Source organism: Syngnathus acus, chromosome 9 (genome assembly GCF_901709675.1).
Source record: "Syngnathus acus chromosome 9, fSynAcu1.2, whole genome shotgun sequence".
NCBI classification, from domain to species: Eukaryota; Metazoa; Chordata; class Actinopteri; order Syngnathiformes; family Syngnathidae; genus Syngnathus; species Syngnathus acus.
The window spans coordinates 4,973,621-4,999,298 of NC_051094.1; the positions used below are offsets into that span (position 1 = coordinate 4,973,621).

At 43.4% G+C, this 25,678-nt stretch overlaps 3 protein-coding genes across 8 annotated transcripts in view; 1 reads left to right on the forward strand and 2 right to left on the reverse strand.

Moving 5' to 3' along the window:
* hip1rb (huntingtin interacting protein 1 related b) lies at positions 1 to 13,762 on the reverse strand. Of its 3 annotated transcripts, XM_037258280.1 has the most exons (31): positions 13,472 to 13,762; positions 8,639 to 8,702; positions 8,409 to 8,551; positions 8,277 to 8,333; positions 7,904 to 7,984; positions 7,750 to 7,826; positions 7,587 to 7,648; positions 6,886 to 7,026; positions 6,747 to 6,804; positions 6,339 to 6,414; positions 5,902 to 6,107; positions 5,538 to 5,610; positions 4,996 to 5,179; positions 4,831 to 4,919; positions 4,374 to 4,490; positions 4,201 to 4,302; positions 3,896 to 4,090; positions 3,615 to 3,762; positions 3,443 to 3,529; positions 3,252 to 3,359; positions 3,032 to 3,168; positions 2,847 to 2,957; positions 2,573 to 2,631; positions 2,388 to 2,418; positions 2,246 to 2,308; positions 2,081 to 2,181; positions 1,898 to 2,003; positions 1,687 to 1,810; positions 1,528 to 1,589; positions 947 to 1,180; positions 1 to 759 (listed from the first exon to the last, which is right to left on the reverse strand). In XM_037258280.1, exons 1-31 carry the CDS (start codon positions 13,550 to 13,552, stop codon positions 751 to 753), a joined length of 3,186 nt encoding a protein of 1,061 aa, XP_037114175.1. In that variant the 5' UTR covers positions 13,553 to 13,762; the 3' UTR covers positions 1 to 750. The 3 variants fall into 3 exon arrangements, with proteins under 3 accessions (XP_037114175.1, XP_037114173.1, XP_037114176.1); XM_037258278.1 differs by lacking the exon at positions 1 to 759 and having other exon boundaries at positions 914 to 1,180; XM_037258281.1 differs by lacking the exons at positions 1 to 759; positions 947 to 1,180 and adding an exon at positions 1,416 to 1,433 and having other exon boundaries at positions 1,465 to 1,589.
* kntc1 (kinetochore associated 1) overlaps positions 13,602 to 25,678 on the reverse strand; it is a 22,349-nt gene continuing 10,272 nt past the window's right edge. For 2 of the 4 annotated variants that reach the window (XM_037258277.1, XM_037258276.1), the window contains exons 41-62: positions 25,473 to 25,570; positions 25,211 to 25,403; positions 25,016 to 25,105; positions 24,732 to 24,900; positions 24,521 to 24,579; positions 24,221 to 24,437; positions 24,080 to 24,153; positions 23,403 to 23,613; positions 23,128 to 23,240; positions 22,968 to 23,023; positions 22,249 to 22,327; positions 22,059 to 22,183; positions 21,646 to 21,781; positions 21,475 to 21,570; positions 21,276 to 21,332; positions 21,151 to 21,205; positions 20,655 to 20,718; positions 20,448 to 20,577; positions 20,004 to 20,093; positions 19,550 to 19,704; positions 18,921 to 18,999; positions 18,659 to 18,805 (exon numbers count right to left, since the gene is read on the reverse strand). In XM_037258277.1, the coding sequence (XP_037114172.1) occupies positions 18,930 to 18,999; positions 19,550 to 19,704; positions 20,004 to 20,093; positions 20,448 to 20,577; positions 20,655 to 20,718; positions 21,151 to 21,205; positions 21,276 to 21,332; positions 21,475 to 21,570; positions 21,646 to 21,781; positions 22,059 to 22,183; positions 22,249 to 22,327; positions 22,968 to 23,023; positions 23,128 to 23,240; positions 23,403 to 23,613; positions 24,080 to 24,153; positions 24,221 to 24,437; positions 24,521 to 24,579; positions 24,732 to 24,900; positions 25,016 to 25,105; positions 25,211 to 25,403; positions 25,473 to 25,570 (2,337 nt within the window). In that variant the 3' untranslated portion in view covers positions 18,659 to 18,805; positions 18,921 to 18,929. Of the gene's footprint in view, positions 13,804 to 13,942; positions 14,441 to 18,250; positions 18,326 to 18,658; positions 18,806 to 18,920; positions 19,000 to 19,549; positions 19,705 to 20,003; positions 20,094 to 20,447; positions 20,578 to 20,654; positions 20,719 to 21,150; positions 21,206 to 21,275; positions 21,333 to 21,474; positions 21,571 to 21,645; positions 21,782 to 22,058; positions 22,184 to 22,248; positions 22,328 to 22,967; positions 23,024 to 23,127; positions 23,241 to 23,402; positions 23,614 to 24,079; positions 24,154 to 24,220; positions 24,438 to 24,520; positions 24,580 to 24,731; positions 24,901 to 25,015; positions 25,106 to 25,210; positions 25,404 to 25,472; positions 25,571 to 25,678 lie in introns of those variants that run through there. The other 2 variants (XR_005098712.1, XR_005098713.1) reach the window with 2 other exon arrangements.
* LOC119126832 (hydroxycarboxylic acid receptor 2-like) lies at positions 16,863 to 17,919 on the forward strand. The gene has a single exon (XM_037258284.1). The coding sequence runs from the start codon at positions 16,913 to 16,915 to the stop codon at positions 17,885 to 17,887; it is 975 nt and encodes a 324-aa protein (XP_037114179.1). The 5' UTR covers positions 16,863 to 16,912; the 3' UTR covers positions 17,888 to 17,919.

The window sequence follows — 25,678 nt, forward strand, 5'->3', positions numbered from 1 at the left end:
TAAATTAGAATTAAACATTTATTTAATCTGCTGGGCATTTACATTTGGTATCAGGAGAAACACCTTCGTTAAAATATAGTATTTCCGACTAGATTTGGGAGCATATCAAAAAGAATAGAACAGCATAAGATGATGCAATAATAACCCTTCCAAGTACCCTGTAGGAAAAACTCCCAGAGGTGATAAACATCCACATTCATCCTAGAAGCTACTACATGTAATTGGCGTGTACAGCATGTATCCATTCGAGATGAACTCTATACATTATTCTTGTTGGGACTTGCTGTACAACTGGATGGCTTTACATGAATTATTATTATGATCAGTATGATTAAGTAAGACATAGGTCCAGCACATTCCAAGGCCTCTGAGCTAACAAATGAGATGAAAACTGTTCAACATGAAGACAACGAGGGAGGTGTGTTAAAAAAAAAAAAAAGTTCAGATAACTCATTCTCAAAGCAGCATCTAGAATTTTTACCATGTCTTAAAATACTCAACGCAGTGGAAAAAAACCTTTGTTGATTAGGTTGCCAAATTTGAAAATAGAATAATAGGCTGTTGTAATATATAGGCATTAATGGAAAATAATGTGCAGCTTCTGTTCCATTTTGGCAAAAGCAAATGACATAAAAAAAAGAGCAAGATTGTCAGCAAGCAACCTATACGCGGGATTTTCTCCCCTCTTCTCCTCATAAGGCATTTTACGTTCCGGGATGACGACGATGTCACATCTTTGTGCTTCTGCTTTCACTTGAACTGCAATAAGACAAAGGAGTCAAGTCACTTTGAACAACAAAATAAGATAAAAATACTATGTATAAAAAAAAAGCTTTAAAAAAAAAAAAAAAAAATTATGGAATATGAATAGTATATGTACAAAAAGAAAATCTATTTAACTATTGTCTATTGACCATATATTTGTGGGTCATTTCAAAAGACTTACGGGAGACTTGAGCAGGACATTGGGCTTCTGGGCCAGCGTGGGCTTCTTCATGAGCACCGGCTTGTTGAACTTGGGTGACATGGATACCAGCGAGGCGGGGTCGTCGTTGCCATCAACGTCGGCCAGCTGGAGCTGGTCCAGCGGCACGCCGGCCAGAGAGTAATGCTGCTTCCTCAGCATGCCCAGACGCAGATGCTCGTTTTCCAGCAGAGACTCCAGCTCCAGCACCTTCACCTACAAAAACATTGACACATTCAATCCATCAGGGGGCAGTATTACACAACTCTCAGAAGAATGTAGCCCAACTTGTCCTTCTGGAATCATTTCCTGTGTAACTGCAAATTTCTTTTTTCCTCTGCCAATTCGACCTGTCCTTTATGTTGAATTAGAAGATGAATGAGAAACAAACTGACTTTTTTTTAAAAAAGCTTTTCACCAACCCAGCTTTGGATGCAACATTTCACAAATAAAAAAAAAAGGCATTTCAGACAGCCTATTGTTCTGGTGGATACTACACGTTTGAAAATGATAGAGTCTATGGGGCCCATAATCCACAAGGTGTTTTCTGAGTCCATCGTTACCTGTGACTCCATTTCTTCTTTTTTCAACTTGATGAGCGACAACCCAGAGAAGTCCATGGGATCTGCACACCAGACACACACAGAAAACAAAACAAAAAACGATTGGATTGAGGCTTGACACGCACCCGCTAAAGTAATTGCCCGACAGCACTCGCGTACCCTTATCCTCCAGGTTGTCCTGTCCCGTCCTGGTGGAGCCCACCACTTTGGCGGCCATTTCGTTGACCAGGCGCGAGGCCTGCTGGAGCACCGTCAGCCTCTTGCTGTGACGATCTGCTTTCACCTGGAAACACATTCGCAAAAGTCAACGAGACTGTCACAGCAGACATACACAGACCCGAAACTTTAGCTGTAAATTCCTTGAAGTTACCTTGGAGGCAGCGACCAGTTGTGCAGTGCTGGCAGCGATCTCGTGGGAGCAGACAATCAACTCTTCATATTTGCCTGTGTGCAGCACCACCTTGTCAGCAGACTCCCTGTTGGTGGCCAGGAGAAAAACACCCAATTGGTTCTCTCAGCAAATACAGAGAACCTGGTGTCAAGTAGAACTTACACCATCTCTGTGGCCCCCCAGCCCACCGCCTTGGCCGCAGAGATCAGCCCCTCGGTCCAGCGAGAGTTCCTGGCGTAGAACTCTTTGATGGAGGCAGCGCCCTGAACAAAAACAAACTTGGGTTATTCTAGCGGCTAGAAGAACTGAACTAGGGCGACAACTCACCCTGCCGCTCTCCACGATCTCCTTCTGCAATTCCGTGGAAGCAAGGACCAACATGCGGATAGCCTACGCAGGACGCAAGTGAAAACACACAATAAGGATGAGAAAGGTAAGAGGAGTACAATGTTGTCCAAGTCCAGCGTACCTTCATGAGGTCTGTGCAACTGTTGAGGATCCTGAAAGAAAAAGGTACACTCAGATAACGACCTTCAAATATTAGTACCAGCCTTAAAAAAAATCCGTATGAGTTGGGCCCAATTAATCAAAACATTTGAATAGCTCTGGTGAAAAAATGGCAGTGGTGTTTGTTTGATATCCTCATGAACAAACCTTTCATTGACTTCCAGTTTAATTCCCGACGTGTCCTTTCGAGCCTGATTCATCACTTCCTGTAACCACAAGGACACACATCACTTGCATATTCAAGAATAAAAAAAAAAAAATGGAGGACTAATACATATACACATGCCAATACCTAAATAGACAACACACACGAACAAACAAACAAACCTAACCAAGCAACGAACATCCACAGACAGGTTCACCTAAAAAAAAAAAATAATAACACGACTACTTTTTTCTTTCTACAGCTAGTCCTACTAACATCAATCCTGCGGACGGCCTCCTCGATGGCCGCCGAGGTGGCGGCCATTTCCTTGTCAACCATATCCCCCAGCTCATCTTGGCGGATGTCCATGCCTTTTGGTCGCAGCTCCTACACAGCAGAAAGACAATTTCAGTTTGCGCTCATCATGGGACGGCGCGCCGGATTGCGTCACGCTTGCGTGCCTGGCCCAGACGTAGGATCTTGTGGATGATGACTTGAATGGAGGCTGGGTCGGCCCTCTGCAGCGTGCTCTTGGACTTGAGCTCCCTCAGGTACTGCAAACTCTGAGTGGCGCAGCTTCTGCAGTTCTCCGTCAGTTCTGTGGGGCGGGGGTGCGTGTCATTTAGGCAATAAATTCATTTTAGTCGTGTAACATTCCGAGGGTATTTGTGTATTGCTTACTGTCTGCGTGGTCAGTTGGCGCCATGTGTGCGGTGGCGCTGCCATTGCTGATGGTTTCGGCGGCTGCGTGGGAGAAGTGAGTCAGCGACCTCAGCAGCGCTCCAGCGTCTGAAACGCAACGACACAATGTCACCTCGTTTCATTATTAGTTTTGTTATTATTATCCACATTGTTACAAGACATTTATTTACCCTTCATGTCTTTCACGTACTCCGCTTGACCTTTTTTCACTTTATCCACGGAGCTCAGTGCCACCTCTGCTCGACTGATTAAATAATCTGTGTTTGAAAGACAGTCGGAAGTTTAAATACATTCAATTATTAACAACGATGCGAGACCGATGCTCCATCTCAGCGGCGTGACCTGGGGAGCTGGTGCATCGGATGTGGAGGGGATCGTCCAGCTTGGCCACGGCATCTTGAATGATGTTCTCGGCTTCTGTGACGGTGCCCTGCAGCAACGCAAACTGCTCGTCCAGGAGCTTCTGCTTCAGCAGCTCCTCCTGTCTGGCCTGCGTGCAATACAAATGAAATACAAAAATATCTGACTGTTTCCGCGCACTCAATCCAGTGTACACGATATAGGAACCCGTTTGCGTGACTGATTTGAAATCTAAAACCAAGCGGTGAACAATCCCGACCCACCTTCTCCTCCAGTCTGGCCTGCAGCTCGGTAAGTTCCCTGCTGTTCTTGTCTTTCTCTTGCTGGACGGTGGATTGCTGCAGCTGCGCAGTCTGGCGGACGGACGAAAGCTCGGCCTCCTTCTCGCTCACCGAGCGCATCAGACGCTCCTTCTCCGCCTGCATGGCGACCATGGTGTTGTTGACTTGAGCAGAGGACTACAAGACAGAAAGAAAAGCAGATGCAGTTAAGGTAATCACACTCTGTACTTAAGTGCATTTACAATTTTTTTTTTTTTTTTTGTCAAAGATAAACTGTGTCAACTCACCATCTCACTGCTCTGCAGGGTGGCCTTGATGCGGGTTATTTCCGCCATCTTCTCTACCAGTTCTCTCCTCAGTTTCTCCATCTCAAATTTCTGCTCCTCCACCTACAACAAAAACCATTTGGTTTCAAAAACCAACCAGAATGCGAACGCTTCCACGACGACAGCCCGCCGACCTTCATGTCTGCTTCCTGCCGTATCCGATCCACCTCAAAGGCCAGCTGCATTTTGGTCCTCGCCACCTCCTCCTGAGTTTGGTGGGTGGCAGACAGCATCTTCACTGTGTCGGCACTCTGTCGGCAAACGTTAAGCAATTGTGACTTACGATTGCAGTGTCCAATGAAAATCCTGCAAGTATGCTGCTTGACCTATCTCAACCAAGAGATTTTTCAATGTCGGAGAGGAGCCAAGTTTAGACTGGCTTGGTATTGGACGTTACAGAGAGTCTTTGCCAGATGAGTACACATACACTTCCGATGATTTATTTATTTTTCTAAACATCTGTAAGCAATATTTTGGTTGACACCTTTAGTTTAAAGTATGAATACAGGTTCTTGGAAAATGTCAGTACAGGGATGCATCTTTTTTTTTTTTTTTACCCCCGAATCAGAGCCTTTTTTTTGGTGCGCCTACCTTGCGAAGTAGTTCAGCATGGCTGGCCACCAGCTCCGTGTGCTTCTCTTTCAGCTTCGTGTAGCGTTGTTCTGTAGCCTGGGCTCTTTCTGCGCAAATACACAAAAGCACTCCCTAAATACACAGCAGCCAAAATATTTGTGATTAGCGTAATATTGATCTTACGTTCCGCCTCGATGAAGGTGCTCTGCAGGCTCTCGTGCTCGGTGATGCGGCGACGCGCCGCCTCCAGAGCCAGGCGGAGCTGCTCGTTTTCCACTAGCGCGCGTTGCTTCTGAGACCGCTGCTCCTCCAACTCCGCCTCCAAGCTGTTGATCTGCGCCTTGAGCTGCATGATGTAGCGCTGGGCCTTGCGGTGGGCGGGGAAATAAAAAAAGATATCATTTACATCAGCAATCCCCAACTAATAGCCAGAAGTAGTCATTCCATATAGCTCGGAGAGAATATTTGCAAACAAACAAGCTCAGAGCTCCTACTAAATATAACAACTATATTCAGCGTAGAGGTGAGTTGTATTTTTGTGATTTTTCATTTGTTGTTACTTGTACTGCTTTAGAAGGGAACCACCGGTTGAAATAAATCAGAGGAAGCATGACACACAAGCTCGCCACATTCCACATGTGGGGAAGAGATATTTTGCATCCGTCCAACAGGTGTCCAAACAAACAAAGCAGTGGTGTCAAGTCAGTCACAACAGCGCTCCTCACCTCCGCTTTCACCTTCTCCAGCTCGGCTCGCAACAACTCCAGATCCCGCTTGAGGCTCTCAATCTGGAGATCCCTGTTGCAAGATGACAACAACAACATATTGACAAAATAGCTACAAAAAAAAAAAAAAGTTATTTACGACAACTAATGTTTTCAACTTTTTCGTCAATCCCTGTAAAAGCTGGCAATGGCGTTTGTTGTTATTGATTAAAGTGCAATTAACAACGTCCCCACAGGGTGGCGCACCTACATTAACTGACTATTTGCTTGGGTATTGGAAATGATGGGGGAAAAAAATTGTCCTGCGTTTGAATAATTTCTTCCACTGGAATGTAACATGGTCCATTATCAGACGACGCATCACCTGTCGTCGAAGCCTCCGTTGGGCGGTCCAAAGGCCTGATCGAAGATGTCGGGCTCCGGCGCGGCTTGCGAGCTAGCGGCGTCGCTGACGTCGATGAGCGGCTCGGGGTCATCGTCATCATCGTCGTCGCCGTCCTCGTCGGGGATGACCACCACCAGCTTGACGTGCTTGGCCAGCGAGGCCGCGTGCAGGAAGTTGGGTGGTGACTGATGACAGGATGAGAGGGAAAGAATATAACCATGTTAGCACAAGTATTCACATTTTGACATGTAAATGTTAAAAGTAAAGTATGTGTACTTGGATATTTCTCGCCACTGCTACAAATAAATATCAGATGAGTCAATTGGTAATTTAAGGCCTTCCAGTTTGATGACTCGTGGTATTGGGAGAAATATGTGAGCTGTCCCTTATGTGAGTCAAATGTGAGCAGATCTTACATCAGGCAGTCGGGGGATTTGGATGAGCCTCTTGAAGAAGAGCATCTCTCTAGCTCTGTTGAAGAAGGTCTTGAGGCTGCGGGCCACAAAAGCGGACAATCACGTCATCATACAGGGAGTTCCCCAAAAATATCTGCCAATTTGCAATCAAACTTATAGGACAAAAGTGAATCATTAAACTTAAGTTGAAGATGAATGTGAGTTTATTGTTTTCCTTTTTGGTTTATCCAGGGTGGAGAACATAGTGCCTATTTCATTTTGTTGACCTATGACACAGAGATTCAAATGAGATAGGGGGATGGTAGTTGTGGTCGCCTGGCTTATGTTGCACACTTTCTTTTATTCAATACGTTCCCTTGACACCACCTTTAGCGCGAGGACACGACCGAAGCTCCAACACGTACGTACCTCTGGAACTGGTCCCGGAAGCGATCCCGGTGTCCTTGTAAAGTGTCAGCGGGGAGACCTGAAATCCCCCCAAACCGATCCATTTATTGATTACGTTCAACCCCCGGACTATTGAAATGGTCATTCTGCGTTTCCTTACACGCGTGTAGCTTGAACAGCAGCTTGACCATGAAGTGATAAAGTTGACTGCAGTCCTGGATGACCTGGATGAGTGGCGACAGACGACACTGGCCCGAGGTGAGCGTGGAGATGGCGATGGACGAGTTGAGTTGCCTCATCACTGATCGGGACCACATTTACACACAGACGCATATTTAAACCTTAATGAAGTCACACAAAACAACTGAAGGATTACGTGTTGAATCGTCGACCTTACAAACATGGACATGGACCGAGTATTGATAATTATGTTGGTTCTTGCAACACACATTTAACAAGCCGAAAAGATGTCGGATTTGAAATGATTCCATTTTAGGCTATAAAATCTGTTGGGTTTTAACATGAACAGATTATACTTGAACACAGAGCACTTCTCCCGAATTAAGGAATTTTTAACATTGGTAGTTGTGGCAAGATTCTGGGCGTCTTTCATTACAAGTGAATAAACGGAAAGAGACTTAATGCCCTGTAATTGGCTGGCATTTCCTCATCAGATGCAGCTAATTTAGGGCGAGACGATGTCGGAAACAAGTTCAACGGAGGCCACGCGGCAGAAACGCCCTTCCTCATCAACTGTAGGCGGAAACCACCATTAAAATTGCACGAGATTTCATTTTAGGTTTTGGGTAAGGGTCACTAAGAGACTGTTCTGGAGTTGCAGTGTTTGAGTATTTTTTTTACCTGTCTCAGCCAACTTCAACTCTCCATCCATGTAATCAAACAGCTCCACGGTGAGCTGAAAACTGCCGGGGACAATTTGAGAGTCTCGTTACGGGAGAGAGGAATGAAGCGAATCGACTAAACTAAATGAGGATGTCGAGGATGCGAGGTTTAACGGACTCACACGTTGTTGACGTCCGTCCCCGCCGTGCGCTCCAGCACCTCGTCGGTGGCCTCCAAGTTGGCGGGGATTTCAGAGTGCTGCGAAACAAGAAAGCTGCGTGTTCAATTTCAACGTAATGCCAGATGGATCCCGCGAGTCCGGACGCCCCTTTCACCTTGTTGTGAAACTTCATTTTGGTGCAGAGCAGCTTGGAGTACAGCGCAACCAGCTGCCCGTATCGATCGTGCAGGTTGCCCTGGAAAAGCAAAACATTTGAATAACAGGCATCCCACATTTATCTGATGCTATTATTGACCATTAGTCTTACTGGACCGCATCTCACGGCTCCTGAAATGTCCACACGAGAATAAACAGACCTCTTAGGCTTAATGAGCGTTTCCATGTTCATAAAGGAGCCGGTAGACGTCTAGACGTCATTTAATGCTAATGATTATTCCGTAGCCGCATGATGGATTTTTCTTGTGTATGAACGTCGATATACAAAAAAAAACATTTCCTTGCCTACAATCAACAAGACAAACACTCACCCAAAGCTGGCCGAGTTCCACAATAGAACTGAAATGTCGCATGCAATCTTGTAACACCTGCAAAGGAACCCCAAACACACTTGAGTGATGAATTCACTTGTTTTTGTTTGTTAAAAATATCGAGAGCCTCACATTGCGGTGGCCGTCACGCAGGACTTTGTGCAGCACGTGGCAGAACTTCCAGCTGAGGATGGAACTGTTGGCCAAGGGGAAGCCCAGAGCGTACGACCAAAAGGTATAGGCCCCCTTCTCCCGGTGAGTGCCTAGGATGATACCTGATTGGTTCCCTGTTAAAGAAGTGCATGTTGATGGGAATCGGCTGCACTCCCCGCCTCAGGAGAAAAAAAAAAAAAAAAGGATACGCCGTGCATGCTTCTCCTTCACGGGTGTTTCGGTGGAGTTGATGGCTTTGCTGATGCTGCTTAGCTGAAAAGGGAAGAGAGTAAAGATTTTGTCATTTTTTGCGAGTGGTGATTACAGTTGCGGGAAAAAAAATGCTGCTATGCATAATACACAGCATAGATGACGAGTTAACAGATCAAATGCCCACGCCGGGAGATACGAGCTCCAAATGATTATGTGGAGAATGAGTCATCGGAAACCGTGTGCCTTCCGGAACCGGTCCGGCAGGACCAACAAGTGTCAACCGAGAAATGGCAACGCGAAGGGAGGAAGAGACGCATCGTATTTTGATTTGGTCGTTGTCTAGAACGTAGCCTTACTGATTATCAGGAAGTTGTAAACTACCATAATGGGAATCCTCCAATTGTTAATGGTTAGCTATCTATATAAAAAAAAAAAAATAATATAAAAATATATATTAGGGCTGTAACAACAAACAATATGTACAATAGCAAAATCAATTTGAACCAATCGTCCTTAAATCGTATCGCACACCCATGTTTCAAAATACAGATCGAATTGTCTTGTATTGGAGAGACGCGCTTCCATCTAGAAAATGTCAAAATTCAATAAAGATACCACAAGTGACACCTGATGAGCTATTGCCAAACGTCCCTCCCCATCTAATTTCCAAGTGTCGCCATGGTAAAATTATTTTCAGAATCAAGGAAGAAGGAAGGAGGGTGAAAAGAAAAGATGACGAGCTGTGGTAATTAGTTGGCAATGATTATCATTTTATATTTTGTTCCTGTTCTTAACTCAGCACTTTTGTGTGTGTGTGTGTGTGTGTGTGTACGCATAGCAGCCTCCATCGGCATGGTCTTATATAAAACTCTCATCCAGTGAAGGCATTAATCCCCACGTGGCTTTAATCTCTGGTTTCCATTTCTCTTCTCCCTCCCTAAATTTTCATCCTAAAAAAAAAAAACATGTTTAATCATTCCCATTACTGTGTGAACCATTTGAGCAAATATTAACATGTCAATGAATCTATCTTGCATTTTCACGTGGCACCTGATCCGCAAAATAATTGCTGACGTCATTTTAACTTGCTGTTACTCTCCCAAAAGTCCAACTAAAAACTGTCCCTGCTAATTATTTTGTGGTGCCCCAAATGAATGCTAGCAAACATCCAGGGACCTCAGTTTGTGAAGCACTGCTTTACTCCACATAAGAGCATCAAGAACAGATGGGCTTCTGTGCCAATGAGAAAGTAAATACAACAGGAGAACCCCCCCCATCCCCATCTCCCCCGACTTGCCGGTGACGCAAACTAAACGGTCGCGCTAGCTCGTTTACACAGGGCGAGTTTGGCAGGGCGGCGTGGAGGCCTGTGTGACAATGAGGGGCTTGTTGGTTGGGGGAGGAAAAGAGGATGAATAGTTGGGTAGCACATTGGGGAGGAGCTGCTGTGAGTGTGCGTTTGTAGCATTGGCACACAGAGGCCGTCTCGACAGATGGCCGCCGAGCAGCGAAGCTACGGTCAAACTGGTGTTGGCGGATGATTGATAAAAGCCAGGCAAATGTGCCGCACAGCAACGTCGCTACACTTGACTCACCGCCGTTGCCATGACGACCCCCAAATCAACTTCATGGCTCCAAACAAGAATCCTCAACTACCGCAGTGGAACATGTGCACTTGTCTGAAAATATTTTCTATATTCCCAAAAATCTGCGCTTTACATGTTTTACTTGAGTGTAATGCTCTTGACATGCGGGAAAAGGAGAGCCACAGTCACTGAGGAGCTTGTCATCATCTTAAATCAACGCAGGAGGACAGTAAAACGACTCTCATGCAGGAGCTGCTGTTAGCCACAGCTCACACCCAGACGCTCACGGGCAGATTTGCCAAAGCCAGCCTCTCTCCAGCGTGCAGATGTTTAGAACACCACACTAGTTCCTGCCTCCTAAAGGTAATAGTAATAATAGTGTGTCTAAAACGTGAAAGAGGAGCATCGGTAAATTGAGAAGGAGGGTAAGCCTCAACTAATCCCCACCACCACCATAAGGTTGGGTTGCCAGCCGGCATTATTGTCAGCATGCACTCAACCCGAGCAGCGTCATCCGTCCGTCTCCTGTCCGGCGAGTGCGCATGCAAACCATCTGGATGTTGCTCAGTTCAGAGTCGGGAATGCTTGTTAAAAATTTAAAACCGCTGCTGCCCGTTGGTTGGAAATGCGAGTGCATGATAGCACAGCTCGTTACCATCTTGAATCAACACACAAGAGCAGTGGCGTTGGCTAGCATTAGGATGTGATCAAAGTGGAGTAAAAGTTCATTAAAAGTTGACATAACTGACATTTTTTCAGCAAGCCCCAGTCTTTCTTTTTTTTTTTTGTGCGCCCAGACTAGATTCAACCTATTTTAACAGACCACTATAAAAAAAAAAATTTAAAAAAACTTTTTGGTTTCCTTCTCTTTGTCTTAGAAAGGGGAGGACAGAGAGCAACCGTGCTAACTCGAGCATACTTTTGCCACACTTACTTTTGGCCTTTTTTGTTGTTGTTGATTAATGTGTATCGTTTAAAAAAAAAAAAAAAAAAAAAAGAATCACACACACAAGATGCCAAAAGGTAGCTCCAATTAAAACAAAAGAACACTAATAAAATCATTCTCTTTATTTTAGCCGAACATAGAGTATGTTTATTATTCTTAATGCATCAAATATTCTGTATTTTCCTATATTTTATTACATAATAATTTCCCTGTGCGGGACAAATAAAGAAATATCTTATATGGGACAGTGACACATTTCTCTTTTGTATTTGTCTGTCTAATGTGTGTTTTTGAGTGAGACAACCTTGTTTTGGAAACAAGACATTGTCATAAAAGTGTACACTGGTGTGCTCAGATTTTGTGTCGACATAAAACCACGATGGCAGACACAAACAGCTAATTTAACTCACGGCAACATTGCCCCTTTTAATTAAGAGGAGAAGCCCAAATGCATTAAGAGTGCTTTTCTCTACTGTACTCCCACTCAAACACTCTTGTTTATCTAACTACTACCTTCACGCCCCATCGCCTCGCCTGGCCTGGCCTCACGGGTGCTCTCTCAGGCAACTATAGCAAAAGAAATCAAACACTGCACCCACACACACATTTCTAGAGGAGAGTGCGCATGTGATGCTTCACCTTCACGAGCAGTGCAGCAGTGGAGCTCGACTGCATGAATCAGCAACTTGATCACAAGACAAGTCAGGCTACCTCCTACACACTACCCAGCAGGTTCTTGATTTTCAAATTAAATTGGTTCACGCTCGTAACTAATCTTGCCCCCTTGAAATAAACGGAAATACGATTCAAGCCCCACATTGTGCTCCTTCTTGTGTCTGTGCCCTGGCCACCAGGGGGCACTATAAGCCATACATGCGGGTACAAACGAAGAAAACCAACTGCGCAGTAAGCAAGATACAATAAGATTAAGATCTTTTGGGGTTGGCAGAGGATAAAGAATACATACCTGTGTATCGTGTCGTATGAGATACCTCAACTTTTTCTAATGTCTAAAATTTCATTTCACACAACGACAAAACATTATGACTAAAGGGCCTTTCGTTCTGACGAAGCCGATCATTCACCAATTTGTGAAAATGTTGCAGTACAGTGCCAACCACTGCAGAGAAGGACTTTTGCGATACTTTGAAATAAGTCCGGTATTGGCTCGATGCTGATACCTGGTATCGGTACTTGGCTGTCCTTATAAAACAGCAATGTTGATGCTATTTGTTAGCCCACCGATGGTGCTTTGCATTGTGGTTTAGCATTAAGCTAACAGACTTTCTTAATGCAAAGTTCCACCAAGATTTAACTAAAAAGCATAAGTAGTATTTTGTGTAACCCCCCCCCCCCCCCCATCGCACAAACAGTGTCAACTAATCTCCTTGGTGGAGGGGATATACACAAAGTCATTCTTTCGGCCAACAGCAAACTTGGTGGAACAGAATGGAGATGATTGCTGTTCCAGATCTAGAAAGTGTGACAAATGTTGTGGAGGGAGGCGGAGGTGGAGAGCTGGCCAAACAGGACTAACTAGATCAGCACCACCATAGTGTCAAGTTATGTGTGCTTTCCTTTTCCATATCCTATTTATTTGACTTAAAAAATGCCATGGACTCATGTTCTGCTTCATTTTCAACCCCAACTATTCCAACATAAGGACATGCAGCTCTATGGTTGGATTTATTGTGTTTGGATTTAATGACAATGGTTTAGTGTTTCAATTTATATCGATTAAAATGTACTGATGTCCTTCATTTGAAGTTCATTAAAGCACAGGCGAGTTCTTAACTTTGGTTCGGTTAAAAAATTGTTAATCATCAATATTGATTTTTACTGCAGTTAAAAGACAAGTTAGCCCTGCAATGTGGATTACGTATAAGGAAAATTAGCCTTGTATTTTGGCGTAATGAGAGCAACGTTAAAAATATATATATATTTGAGTATATGAAAAGATGAGCGCTCGATTTTATGTCAATTAATACACTGGTTCACCCCCCTCGTTTATGGTTATTGTGAGCCCAATTTACCCTCTACTTTCAGTCAATGAAGATGTGGGTGAGCCCCCCATTTAGGCTTAATTGAAGCACAGGTAAGGCCTCCATTTTGAGTCGGAAAAAAGGCAGATTAGCCCTCAATTTTGAGTCGGTAAAAAGATCGAGTTAATTAAAATACAGGTGAACCCCTCATTTGGGTGTACCGGGAAAAGACAAGGTTATCGAGGGCCACACGGAGCACGCACAAAGACCATTCCAAAAAGCGTCAACAAACAAACGAGCGAAAGTCACCCTTACCTGCCGCTTGTCGAATTGATCCCTCTCGGCTCCGAGGCTGGCCTCGGTTCGCCTGGCCTTGACCCGCGTCGTGAGGCTCATCCTCCACTTCAGATGCGGACTCAAATGTCCCAAATCCCCATAAAAAATATTTTAAAAACACACATTTAAGAGAGGGCACTAACTGGCTCGCCTCGCAATGCACGTTCTTTTTTTTCTTTTTTTGTCGTCGCCGTCTCCTTTAACGATTCCAAAACATTCCCAGTCCGCCACTGCGGCGATGAAACGCGGCCAGAAGGAGGAAACGGACGTAGCCGGTCTGCCTTGTTCAGGGTACGGATGATCCTCCCCCTCTAAAAGGTGGACGAATCCACAATTACGTCATTTGCCTCCCACGTTCTACTTTATCATTTTTGTTAGATCTTTTATTATTTCACCCATTTCATTTTCAAATCCACGTATGTAGCTCTAAATAGTACTTTATTTTTTCCCCCCTAATCTATGCCCTACAGACGATGACGTCATTCAAGCCGGCAATGCTGTCACTGTAAAACATTGTGGAAACCAATGTCAAACTACAGTGAGATCACTAATTTACTTTGTTTAAACAAATTGTAGTTCATTATTAACACTTTATTAAAGTTTACTATCAGTTCACAGCACAGGTATTGCTTGTTGCCAGACCGAATTTATGAGGACAGCCACATTTGCGTAATTTTGTTGGCCACAGAAAGGACTTCTTGAACAGAGACCAAGTGATTAAAGCACAGTGTAGTGCACAATTTGGAAGTTCTGGGTTTGGAGCTTGACTCAGACAAGCATGCACAGTTGTTTAATATAACCCCATTACTCCTTACCTCTTGATTAGACTGCACAGGTATACCGAACGTAGTGCCCCATGACAGCCTTGAGTGCAGTGAACATGTCAGACTTGAATTTCACGTTACTCGGCGGTGGGGTGGAGCAGACTTCATGGCATGCAGTTTGTCCCTGTTTCCAGAGTGCACATAGACACATACTAAGTCAACAAAGGTCCTAACTGGCTTTGTTACATTTTTTTTCCCAGCAAAATGACTGCAGCAGTTTGTCACATACCGGTGCAAAATGATGATGCCTCAGGAGAAAGGTTATTTTTAGACCGTTTAAACATTAGCCCTTAGGCAATAAAGTTACTTCAAATGGGATGCCAAATGTTTTAGAAAATACGTCCATAACCTTAATTATTTTGAATGCGATGCAGTTGCAAAACAATTAATTTAGTGCATGAATAAAGAAGGTTGTCACAATGGGAAAAAAAAATGCAGTAAAGAGTTTTTTTTCTTTTTCTTTTTTTTTGGGCAGAACGTAAAACAGAGTAATGCTGTCATCTAGTGGCAAATTACAGTCATGACTAGAATATAGAACTAAACATTGTTGAAGGGAAACAAACATTGGGGACGGAACGGGAAGTATAGTCAACGCTTGATAATCGATTCTAAAAATATTGGATAGTTGGTTCTGCTAACAGGATGGCGTGATGCCACCATGAATTGCATTTGGTAGATTTCTGTTTTAAGAATGTACATTTATTGTGAGATTTGCGACTATTTCCAACAATAAAATTCTCCGTGTTAAAACTTGAAAAACTTTTGAAAGACTAAGGACAGTTTAGATTCATTGAGTCAATGCCTTTCCACTGGAACCCTCTATTTGTAATCGTAATATGTAATTGTTGCTCTATTTAAAGACCTGAATTTTAGAATTACAAAATCTGAAAAAAATCCCCACCAATTGCATAAAGACCGCTCGCTAAAACGCTCCCCACAAAAACGGAAGTTTGGTGGGCCAAGATGAGCTCAAGATCACTTCAATTTCAGTTTCCTTCAATTTTCTCTGGTCATTTTTTACACATTCAAGTCGTCACACAGGTTATAATAGTTCAGTGTAATAGTTGAATTTTCATTGTAGTTTTGATTTCATTTTTAATTTTTCTCGTTTTAATGAAAATTTCGAGCAGGCTTGTTAGTTTTTAATCTTTAAATGCTTTAATTCAGGTACGTTTTTAATAGTTTTCCTATAAGTTTTTATAAATCGTTTTAGTATTTGTTGTGTGTGTAAAAAAGTGAGGGGAGGGTTACCAAGTAGTGTGTAATAAAGTAAACTGATATTCCTTCTTCAGTATAAATAAATTGGAAATGAATGTCAAAAGCTCATGTACGAAAATGAAGAACGCTTTTTATAACCTTTTATAACCTTGTCATTTTTTACACATTCAAGTCGTCACACAGGTTATAATAGTTCAGTGTAATAGTTGCATTTTCATTATAGTTTTGATTTCATTTTTAATTTTTCTCGTTTTAATGAAATTTTCGAGCAGGCTTGTTAGTTTTTAATCTTTAAATGCTTTAATTCAGTTACGCTTTTAATAGTTTTCCTATAAGTTTTTATAAATCGTTTTAGTATTTGTTGTGTGTGTAAAAAAGTGAGGGAGGGTTACCAAGTAGTGTGTAATAAAGTAAACTGATATTCCTTCTTCAGTATAAATAAATTGGAAATGAATGTCAAAAGCTCATGTACGAAAATGAAGAACGCTTTTTATAACCTTTTAAGCTTTCGAATTATTACCTATTTATAATTAGTTTTTATTCGTTTGAGTTGATATTATTGCTATAATGAACAATGTTTTTCAATTTGAAGTTATTTTGTTAGTTCTTGTTGACTGTAATAACCTTGATCATCACATGACACAAACATTTGATTTATGGGTTATTTGAAATGTGGCCCACTGTAATCGACACTAAATTTGGAGTAAGGTCAATTGCAATTGACGTGGGCCACTGAATTTGACATACTGTAAATGTTGTTGGTCATATGGGTCAACTGTAATTAGCATCTGGTCACCATATTTGACATCTGGGCCTCTATATCATTTGAAATATTTTCTTCATTTTTCTTTATTTTATTTATTCATTGCTCTTAGTTATTCATTGTATGTGCCTTCTCATTTTTACTTTTTGTATCGTTTACTCGAATGTGTAATATGTCTCGTCACCGTGGGATAGTAGGAAACGTTCGATCTCTTTGTATATCTTAACATGTGAAGAAATTGACAATAAAGCAGACTTTGACATATCCTGTAGTCAGCATTATATGAATACAGCACGTACTGTCATCATTGTCTTTAAAATGTGGTTATTAAAACGATATAATTTGCCATTTGAAGAGTCTACCATTGATCAGCTGGATCCAAGCGTTAAAAAATCCTAATCAGTGATAATGTCGTAGATTGCGATCTCCTTGCAATCTCTCATTGCATTTTCACACACGAGTGCTTACACATCACATAACACCAAAAAGCAGAAGCAATAGGGGGGTAGGGTTGGGGGCGGGGGGCTTCCTGTGCGGGTTGACACCAAAATGACTCAAAGAGGGGCCAAACATTCGCTCTCTGGCTTCTCAGCATTTTTCATTGGCTCCCTTGACATGCACTGCAACTTCACCTCAACGTTACTGGTCCGGACGCTTCCCGCGCTCCTGTCCGTGGAGTTCATCCTGGGGGTCTTAAGCAACGGTTTTGCCCTCTGGATCTTCTGCTTCCACCTGCGCCCGTGGAAGAGCAGCACAGTGCTGCTCTTCAACCTGGCTATCGCAGATTTCCTGCTCAACATGATTCTGCCCTTCCGAGCCAGCTACTACAGCTCGGGCATCAAGTGGCACTTCGGCCAGACGATGTGCAATGTGTCGCAGTTCATGCTGGCGCTCAACCGCACCGGGAGCACACTCTTCCTCATGGCCATCGCCGTGGACCGCTACATCCGAGTGGTGCACCCTCACAGCCGCGTCAACTCCCTGACCCCCTCCAAGGCCATGTGCGGCGCGGCCGCCCTGTGGTTGCTCACCGTGTGCATGACAGCTAACGCCCTCACCCTGCAGAACTATCGCTCAGACTATTGCGAGAGCTTCCTGGTGGAGACCAAGGCCAAGGGCAACCGGCTGTGGCACAAGTTCAACTTCCTGTTCTCCTGCTGGATGCCGCTGTTGGTGATTCTCTTCTGCACGGTGCGCATCGTAGCCCAACTGCGGGGACGGCAGATAAGCCAGCACGGCAAGATAAGGAAAGCGTTATGGTTCATCACTGTGGTGGTGATACTCTTCGCCATCTGCTTCCTGCCTAGTAACATCACGCAGCTTCTCATCTGGATCAAAACCCAGGAAGCCATTAAGACCCTACCAGAGTCAGAGGTGTGCGACGCCATGGACGACCTCACGGTGGTCTTCTACATGACCGTCAGCCTCACTTATCTCAACAGTGCCCTGGACCCGGTGGTCTACTACTTCTCCAGCCCCACCTTCAAGAACATCTGCAAGAGGTCCCTGAACCTGCCCCTGGGGGAGCCCACCGAAAGCACAGAGAAGAGGACCAGGGAGACTGCGTCGCAGTCGTGCAGCCAGATTTAGCAGTGCATTTTCTCAAAAGTATTGCGTTTTTTTTTTTTTTTTATATGGCTCACTGCAAGCACATCTACATTATCATATATCTGTAATATAAACATTTTGTGAACCTCTTTAAAATTGTTTTTATCTCATTAAAGACCCCAAAAGTGAATTCAGAGATTTGATGGTAAAGACATTTAAAGATAATTAATAATAAAAACATACCAAAGACTGAGAACTATGAACAACTTGTTATTTCAAAAACAGTGCCCAATAACACACTATTAGTGGTTATACGGCACGGTTTTATTACTAGGCACAGGAACTTTCACTGCTTCTGCAAAAACTTCACAAATATGGAAAACATATTAAAAAGCACAATGTCACCTCCAACTGTGTTGTTTCATCAAATTTCATTCACTCAAGTGATGGCAGCGGCACACTTCCTCTTTTGGGTCACACCTTAAAAAAATAATGGTGCATTTCAGGGAAAGCAATACTTTCAATTCTCTGAATAAAGTTCTCTGAATAAAGATGCTAATATTTTTTTATTTAAAAAAAAAAAAGAGGAAAGCTATCTCACTCAAAAAAAACCACAAACAGCTCAGGTTTTTTTAAAAAAAATTTTTATTCAGAACTTAAGTATCATATGCAAATTCAGACTTTATCTGAGCCCTACTGTTTGCATACAGCATTTTGCAAAATTGACTTTTTAAACGGGCAGCTTTGGAGTTTGCCTGTTCTGACATCTTGACTTTAGCGGCCCTACACATAATGATAATCTCTTTTATTATATCAGGAAGAGGCTCCAAAACATGACTGCCCTTCACCATACTTAACAGTGGGAACATTTATTGGAACAGGAAAAAAAGTTAATACAAACTAACAGTAGCATAAATATCGGGCAGAAACTCATCGAACATTCTGCAACGTAAGGAGGTCCTAGAAGGGGAAGAGCATTGCAACTTAATTCCACACCAAAATGGCTGTGAGGCAAAGTTAAAGGATGGTTTTTTTTTTTCCAATGGCTTATGTGAGTGATCAATAATTGTGTTACCTGGAGACCTCAGTTTGTCGCATTTCCATGTTGTCTGTGTTTCATGTACTCTTGAGCCAGCCAGTGAGCGTCTTCCTGACTGCGGAGCGCATCAAATCACTTAGAAACAGTCAAACTTTCAACAAGTTTATGAGTATGGAAAAATTTTCTCCCTATTGGGGGAGGGACCAATAATTCCACCAACAAGCAGTAGGTGGTAATAATTAGGACTCAAAGGAGTGGTTAGTTGGGTCTTGAGGAGATACAAATGAAATGACATGGGCTCAGTATGTCCCGTTTAAAAAGACGGGTTAAGAATAATAATCCAATCCAAATGAGCCAAAAAAGCAGTAGAGTGGGTCTGTGGAGAGACAGATGACTAAAAATCAGACCTACAAGTTGCACGTCTGTCATGAAAAGATAAAGGGAAGACTATAACCAACTTCTGCTTTGGGGTCTGAGAGAACTTGTGAAAAATTTCCAGATGAATGTGACATTTAAGGCTCCATTCAAAATTTCTCGTGGTTTCTCACATCGGCTGAGCATAAGCAAGCGGTTAACCATGTGGGGATTACTCAATCAAGAAAGAGGAAATTTCAACAGCTGTTGTCACGGCAATGCCCCGAGCAAACACAATAAATTGAAATTACCAGTTGTGGCTGATCAGATAATTGATCAGGTCCTTCACTTTCTCCGGTTGGCCGTTGGTCGCCATCAACTTCTTCATGTGCGTGAAGTGATTGGTCTTCACGAGTTGGACGTGTTGATCGTGTTGCATCATGTACGTCAGCACGGTGTCCCTGATCTGAAAGGTCAGAGGACATGATACAGTAAACCCCCTCTCAAGTGTTTTGCCATTCATCTGATTCTGGGCCCCGATTACCAGGTAAGTAACAATAATACTCTTATCGCGTGTCTTCACCGCCTGAGAATCTTCTTGCCATCGGAATGCTTCACAGCTTTACGTTTCCTCTTTCACAGCTTCACTCACTCGAGATAAATTGACACGCGAGTGTTTACCCCAAGACACCAATCGCCTGTCGCTTGGCAACAGGAACTTCCATTAAAAATTCAATAAAAAGTAATAATGAGGCTACAACTCACCTGTGAGGGAATTCCGGCAAATTCTCCCGTGTTCATGAGCTTCTCTTCTTGTTCGAGTACAGCGAGTGGGTCGTGCACACAAAGAAAGCCCTGCACAAAAAGCAAGCAGATGTTTCACCAATAGGAATTGATTTGGCAAATTAACAGTAAAATCGGATGGTCGGGTTTGATGAGACACAAGTGAGACTTTGAAGACACGTTGGTGAGACTAGAGCCAAAAGTAAGACCCAAAATCAGCAGGTTGGGTCTGAAGAGACAGGTGTTTTCTTTTAAATCAGATTTATCAATTATAAACAAACAAAAAAATGGTTTGACCGATTAATCGATTATAAAAATACTTATTAGTGAGCAGGACTAAAATTGGAGCGTGCAGCTAATCCACATGACCAGAATTGGAATGTGCGACATGAACCCCTGATTGCAACACCCCCACTACTTGCTCACCTGAACCTGCTGATCTTTTTTGCTGACACAAGGAATGAGCAGGAGCGTTCCGAGGGCAAAGGCCAGCAGATTGAATTGGGCAAAGCCTTTGGCGATTCTAATCAAGTCCATGTTTAACAACAGCGGGCACCTTGGGCAAAACAAATGAATAAATCCACATCCACACGGCATTTATACAGTACAAATAAAAACGAGAGGAGAGTATACTTTAGAAGGAGAACAAAGTTCCTGTGAAATGTTGCTTGTTGATCCACGCTCAAGGGTAAAGAAGCTGAAATCAAAACAAGAATGCCGTACACTACATTATTATTCTAACAGCATTATAGTAAGAGAGTAAATCTATCATTTATTACAGTTACATCAATGGTAGCATTAGGCTGTGTTAGCATTAGCACTGTGTGTTAGCGTCAGGCTAGATGACTTTTGTTAGATGAAATAATAACTATTCGGTGTTAGCATATAGAATGTTTATTCGAATTTCGCTTTATGTGTTAGTTACACAGTAACTTTCTGAGCGTTGCATCTCATAAGTCTTCTTTTCCTTCCCTCAAAGTGAGCCTCCCGTTTTTAGACGGCGATAGAATGACAACAGGCACTAAAGAATATTTGAGAAAGTCTGTTTTAATACGCTTATAAATGCCTTGTGATGAATAGGGGTCCACACGACGAACCAAACGTGAAATGATTATGAATATTAAATTACCTGTGATAAAAGGTGCCAGCAGCAGACTCTTCCAGGCCCTGGAGAAACTAGAAATCTGGAAAGAAGAGAGAGCCAAACTCATGAAGTCTATCAGATGTTATTTGTTTTGATTTTTGAAATGCTACCTCCCACAGGGCTGGCACGGCAACCGCTGCTTCCAGCACCTTCTGGAGGTCGCTAATCTGAGGGTAGAGGGGCATACGTTTTATTTCCCTGCACATTCGTTTTGACAGACCCTGATGATAACTATAAACATTTTGGGAAAAACAAAACAACTAGTAGCAAAACCTCAGAAGAAGCTATATCAAATGTAAATGTCCTGACCAAGTTGAAGCAGAGCATTTTCTGAAGAAGACCGTTCCACAGCTGAGGGTCATAAACCTTGTACTCCAGGCACAGGTCTGCCACCAAGCACACTGCCTGTAAACACAAAAGCTTATCCTTAGGGAGCGAGCCGAAGCGGGCTTTCACCGTTTCAGAGCGAGCGGAAAGTACCTGTGGCTCGTGGCTGTGATTCTTCCACAGACCTTTGATCAAGCCCTCTTTGGGGCTGCTGAGGAATGACCGCACCGTGTAGGGAATGTTTAGCGCCTCCAGCCAGGACACAAAGATGTAGCATTTCAGGTAGTTACTGGAAGCACATCATTTTTTATTTTATTTTTTTACATTTCAGGAGAAATTACTAAATGGACTAAAATGGAACAAGTAACATAATGGAACAAGTGTCAGATGGTGTGCGATTGATACAAACGGAATTGAAATGAGAATTTATTGCAAAGACTTGTGGAAATGTGAAGATGCTCTGAATGAGGTGAACATTTTGGAATTGGAATAGCTTGAATCAGTCGAGGGTAAATGTGTCAAATATCTCCAGCTTTCACAAAATAAAAAACATGGAATCAACTTACTCCAGGTCTTCCCTCGGGATCTTCAATTGGGCCTCCAGGGTGTCGGCGTCGGCGAGACGGACGAGGCAAAGGAGCGCTCGGGTTCGATGGTGTGAGGTGAGCCGGGGGCCGGATTTGCTGAGAGGCTACAGGTAGGAAAACAATAAGTCGGTGGAGAGCATGAACACAAATGACGCAACGGAGGACTCACCCAAGTCTCGGCAGTCAGGATTGAGCTGAGAAGGCACACGGCGTTGGCTGTGGGTTGAGACTGCAGCATGTGCACCACTCTGACAGGAACAAATCGTATGGACGCCGTCAGACAACCGGGTCCTTTTGATTGCTTCACGTTAAATGTCACTCAAATCTTTCCTGAGTAGAAAACTAATAATGTTACATTTTCCTAAAAAGAAAAGATTGAAGCTTATATGAAATTGTTGTTTTCCTAAAAAAGTCAAAAGTGTGGATGCTGCAATTTCCTCAAGATATTGTTATAGATCAGGGGTGTCAAACTCATTTTTTGTCACGGGCCGCATAGTAGTCATAGTTTCCCTCGGAGGCCCATTATGATTGTCAACGTCTTCTATATATATATATACAGTATAGGCTACAAAACAAACTGATGAATAACTAGTTTTGAAATCAGAGAGTAGTAAAAAATGTTAAAATATTTTAAAAAGACAAATGGTAAAAAAAAAAAAAAAGGCAAGCAATATCATACAGTATAATTTTTATAAAGTGACGACAATTTGTCATTTTAGTAGTGATACAAAGTCGATGCAAAATTTAGATGATTGAATGTTTTTGCATTACTACTTTGTTTGATGTTTCATTTGGATTGAAAAATCTGTATTTCCCTCAAAGTAAAACACACGATGATGATGATGATAGACTATCCTAAAAAAGAAAAGCTGCGGTAAAGAAAGTTACCTCATTAAGTCTATGTCATCTTTGACGTTGCGGACGCATTCCTGGTGGATGTTGTCCTTTTGAGCCAGGCAGACGATAAAAACAGCAGAAAAGAAAGGCGTGGAAAATCTCATGACAAAGCATCGAGTGTGTACGGTTTGTCAGCTGAAGGGAAACAAACCTTTGCCAACACGGAACCCGTTTTGCAGAGCCACTTTTCCAGGAGCATGTTGTGGATTTTCAACAGATCCACTTGGTTGATGGTGACAATTTCCTTCACCACAGCATGTATGTCTGAAACACAGGCCCAATTCAAATAATTTCCCTCAAAAGAAATTCAACTATTGACCCTACATTTTCCAAAACTTTTAGTTTTTATTGTAGGAATTGTTTATTAAAACAATTTTCATCATTGGAGGATTTACTGAAAGTGATTTGCATAATCAGCTAACGAACCAGGATACGCATGCCCTCCTGAGTCCCTGAAGCGTCGTTCCACGCTACTGTGCTCGTAGAGGGCCGTAATGAGTTTGTCCGGAGCCCCGCTGAGCTTGAGGTACTCGGCTGTGTTGAGCTGAGTGGGCATCAGGGCGCTCTCTGTGGCCGAACGCCGGAGCTGCAGGTGCACCTTGGATGTGAAAGCTTCCCCTCGGGTCCGCATGGCATCCTGCAGTAAAATAAAATAATCAAAAATAAACAAAGTTAAACAAGAGTGGCTTGGTGATGAACTGGTTAGCACGTCCGCCTCACAGATCGGAGGGTGAGGGTTCGATTCCACCTCCGGCCCTCCCTGTGTGGAGTTTGCATCTTTTCCCCCGTGCCCGCGTGGGTTTTCTCCGGGCACTCCTGTTTCCTCCCACTTCCCAAAAACATGCTTGGTAGGCCGATTGAGCCCTCCAAATTGCCCCTAGGTGCGAGTGCGTAGGATTGTTTGGCTCTGTGTGCCCTGCGATTGGCTGGCAACCGGTTCAGGGATTCCCCCGCCTACTGCCCGATGACTGCTGGTCTAGGCTCCAGCATGCCCGCAACCCCCGTGGGGACAAGCGGTATAGAAAATGGATGGATGGAAAATGAAATCAAATGCAATATTTTAAGACCACGTCACACAGCCTCTTTTACGAAGAAATACCTACATCAATGTCTGGCTCCGCAAGCCACGTTTTTCCAATGGCCAAGCAAAACCGAAGTGACTGCGTCTTCTCATTGCCTGCAGACGAGAAGACACTGGGTCTACATGCTGAAGAATACTGGGCCATCACATGAGCGGGTCAAACCTGGAGGCAGTTCCTGGGTAATCTTGAGGGCCGTGGCAGCCGCCCATTCCTGGTTCTTGATGCAACGAATGTACCTCATGAGGGTCATGGCCACTTTGTGGATCTCCTTCTTCTTGCCTGCAGCCTGAGCTCTCTTGCTTTGCTCCAGGACGAGGGGCTTCATCTTTGCATCAAAGACGTGGTTGACTGCCAACACGTAAAGCTTGTCCAGGCTCACCTGTCAGGGAGAGAGTGAAAGGGGGGGGTATTTATTTCATTTTTCACACAGAAATTAATTTGAGGCTGGCTCAAGTGCAGTACCTTCATCAGTTTGCTGATTAGAAGAAGAGTTGGGAAGGTCTTCTCACTTAGCTCTGGAGCTTAAATACATGAAACAACTTGATTTTTGTCATTTTACTTAACTACAGGGAAAAAAGTGTCTCTTTCAGATTGAATATTGGTCTAAATCAAGGTTTAGTTCGAATTTAGAAATACAATTTTTGCGTGTGCCGTTATTCCACGGGAGACTCACATATGATCTTCCAGTAGTGTTTGTTCTGCAAGAGCAGATGGAAAGGCAACCTGACAGCATCCAGAGGGGTCGGTGGCAGGCTGTTGTTCTCCAGAAGGTATGCGTGCTCCACATCTGAAGGAGGAGCCAGACGCTTGTACGACTTCAAGTGCTGCAGGAGGCCAAAAGCCTGTGGACCACATGACAAGGAATCACCTCACGTTTAGATTTTTCCACCATTTTTTTCTTTCACACTGCTTAGCATAGCAGGGGAGAACGATAGCGTTTTGTTTTTTTACTTTTACCTGACTGGCAGAAAAGCCTGCAACGTTCTCATCAGCAGCCAATAAGAGCTTCAGCACCACCTCGATCTTCTCATAATTGTATGGACTGAGCTGAGGGACAAAATGTCGAGTGATGAAGGTGTGTATTTCACCTATTGGTTTAGAACTTATCCCCCGACCCAAATCGATAATCAAGGCTTCACTGTATTCCCAAACCTTAAAAATGGCAGCTGACAGACTGCCGATGAGCTCGTGAGTTTGGCGCAACTTGGGGATGATGCCCAGGGCCCGCTCCAGTGCCTCTGCATGGCACAAGGCTTGCGCCTGTCCCTCCCCTTCCTCATCATGGAACAGTAGTACGGTGGTAACATACTGATTGATGACATTGTCGCTGTCCAGACCGTACGTTCTAAAGGAAGAAGAGTCGGAGCGTGAGAAAGCAGAGTTTGACAAACTTCAGAGCGGACATTTTCGAGACCTGCAGTACTGGAGGATGATTTCGGGAGTGATCTTCTTGTTCTTCACCAGAACAGGGATCAACTCTGCTGGCTGGTGAAAAACAGGGTGGATGGAGATCTGCAAGAGACAAAAACGTGAGATTAGTCACCACTCACAAAAAGTCGAAAATATTGGGCTTTTTTTTGGGGTCAACGGCTCAATTATTTGATTCATGAAATGGACGGT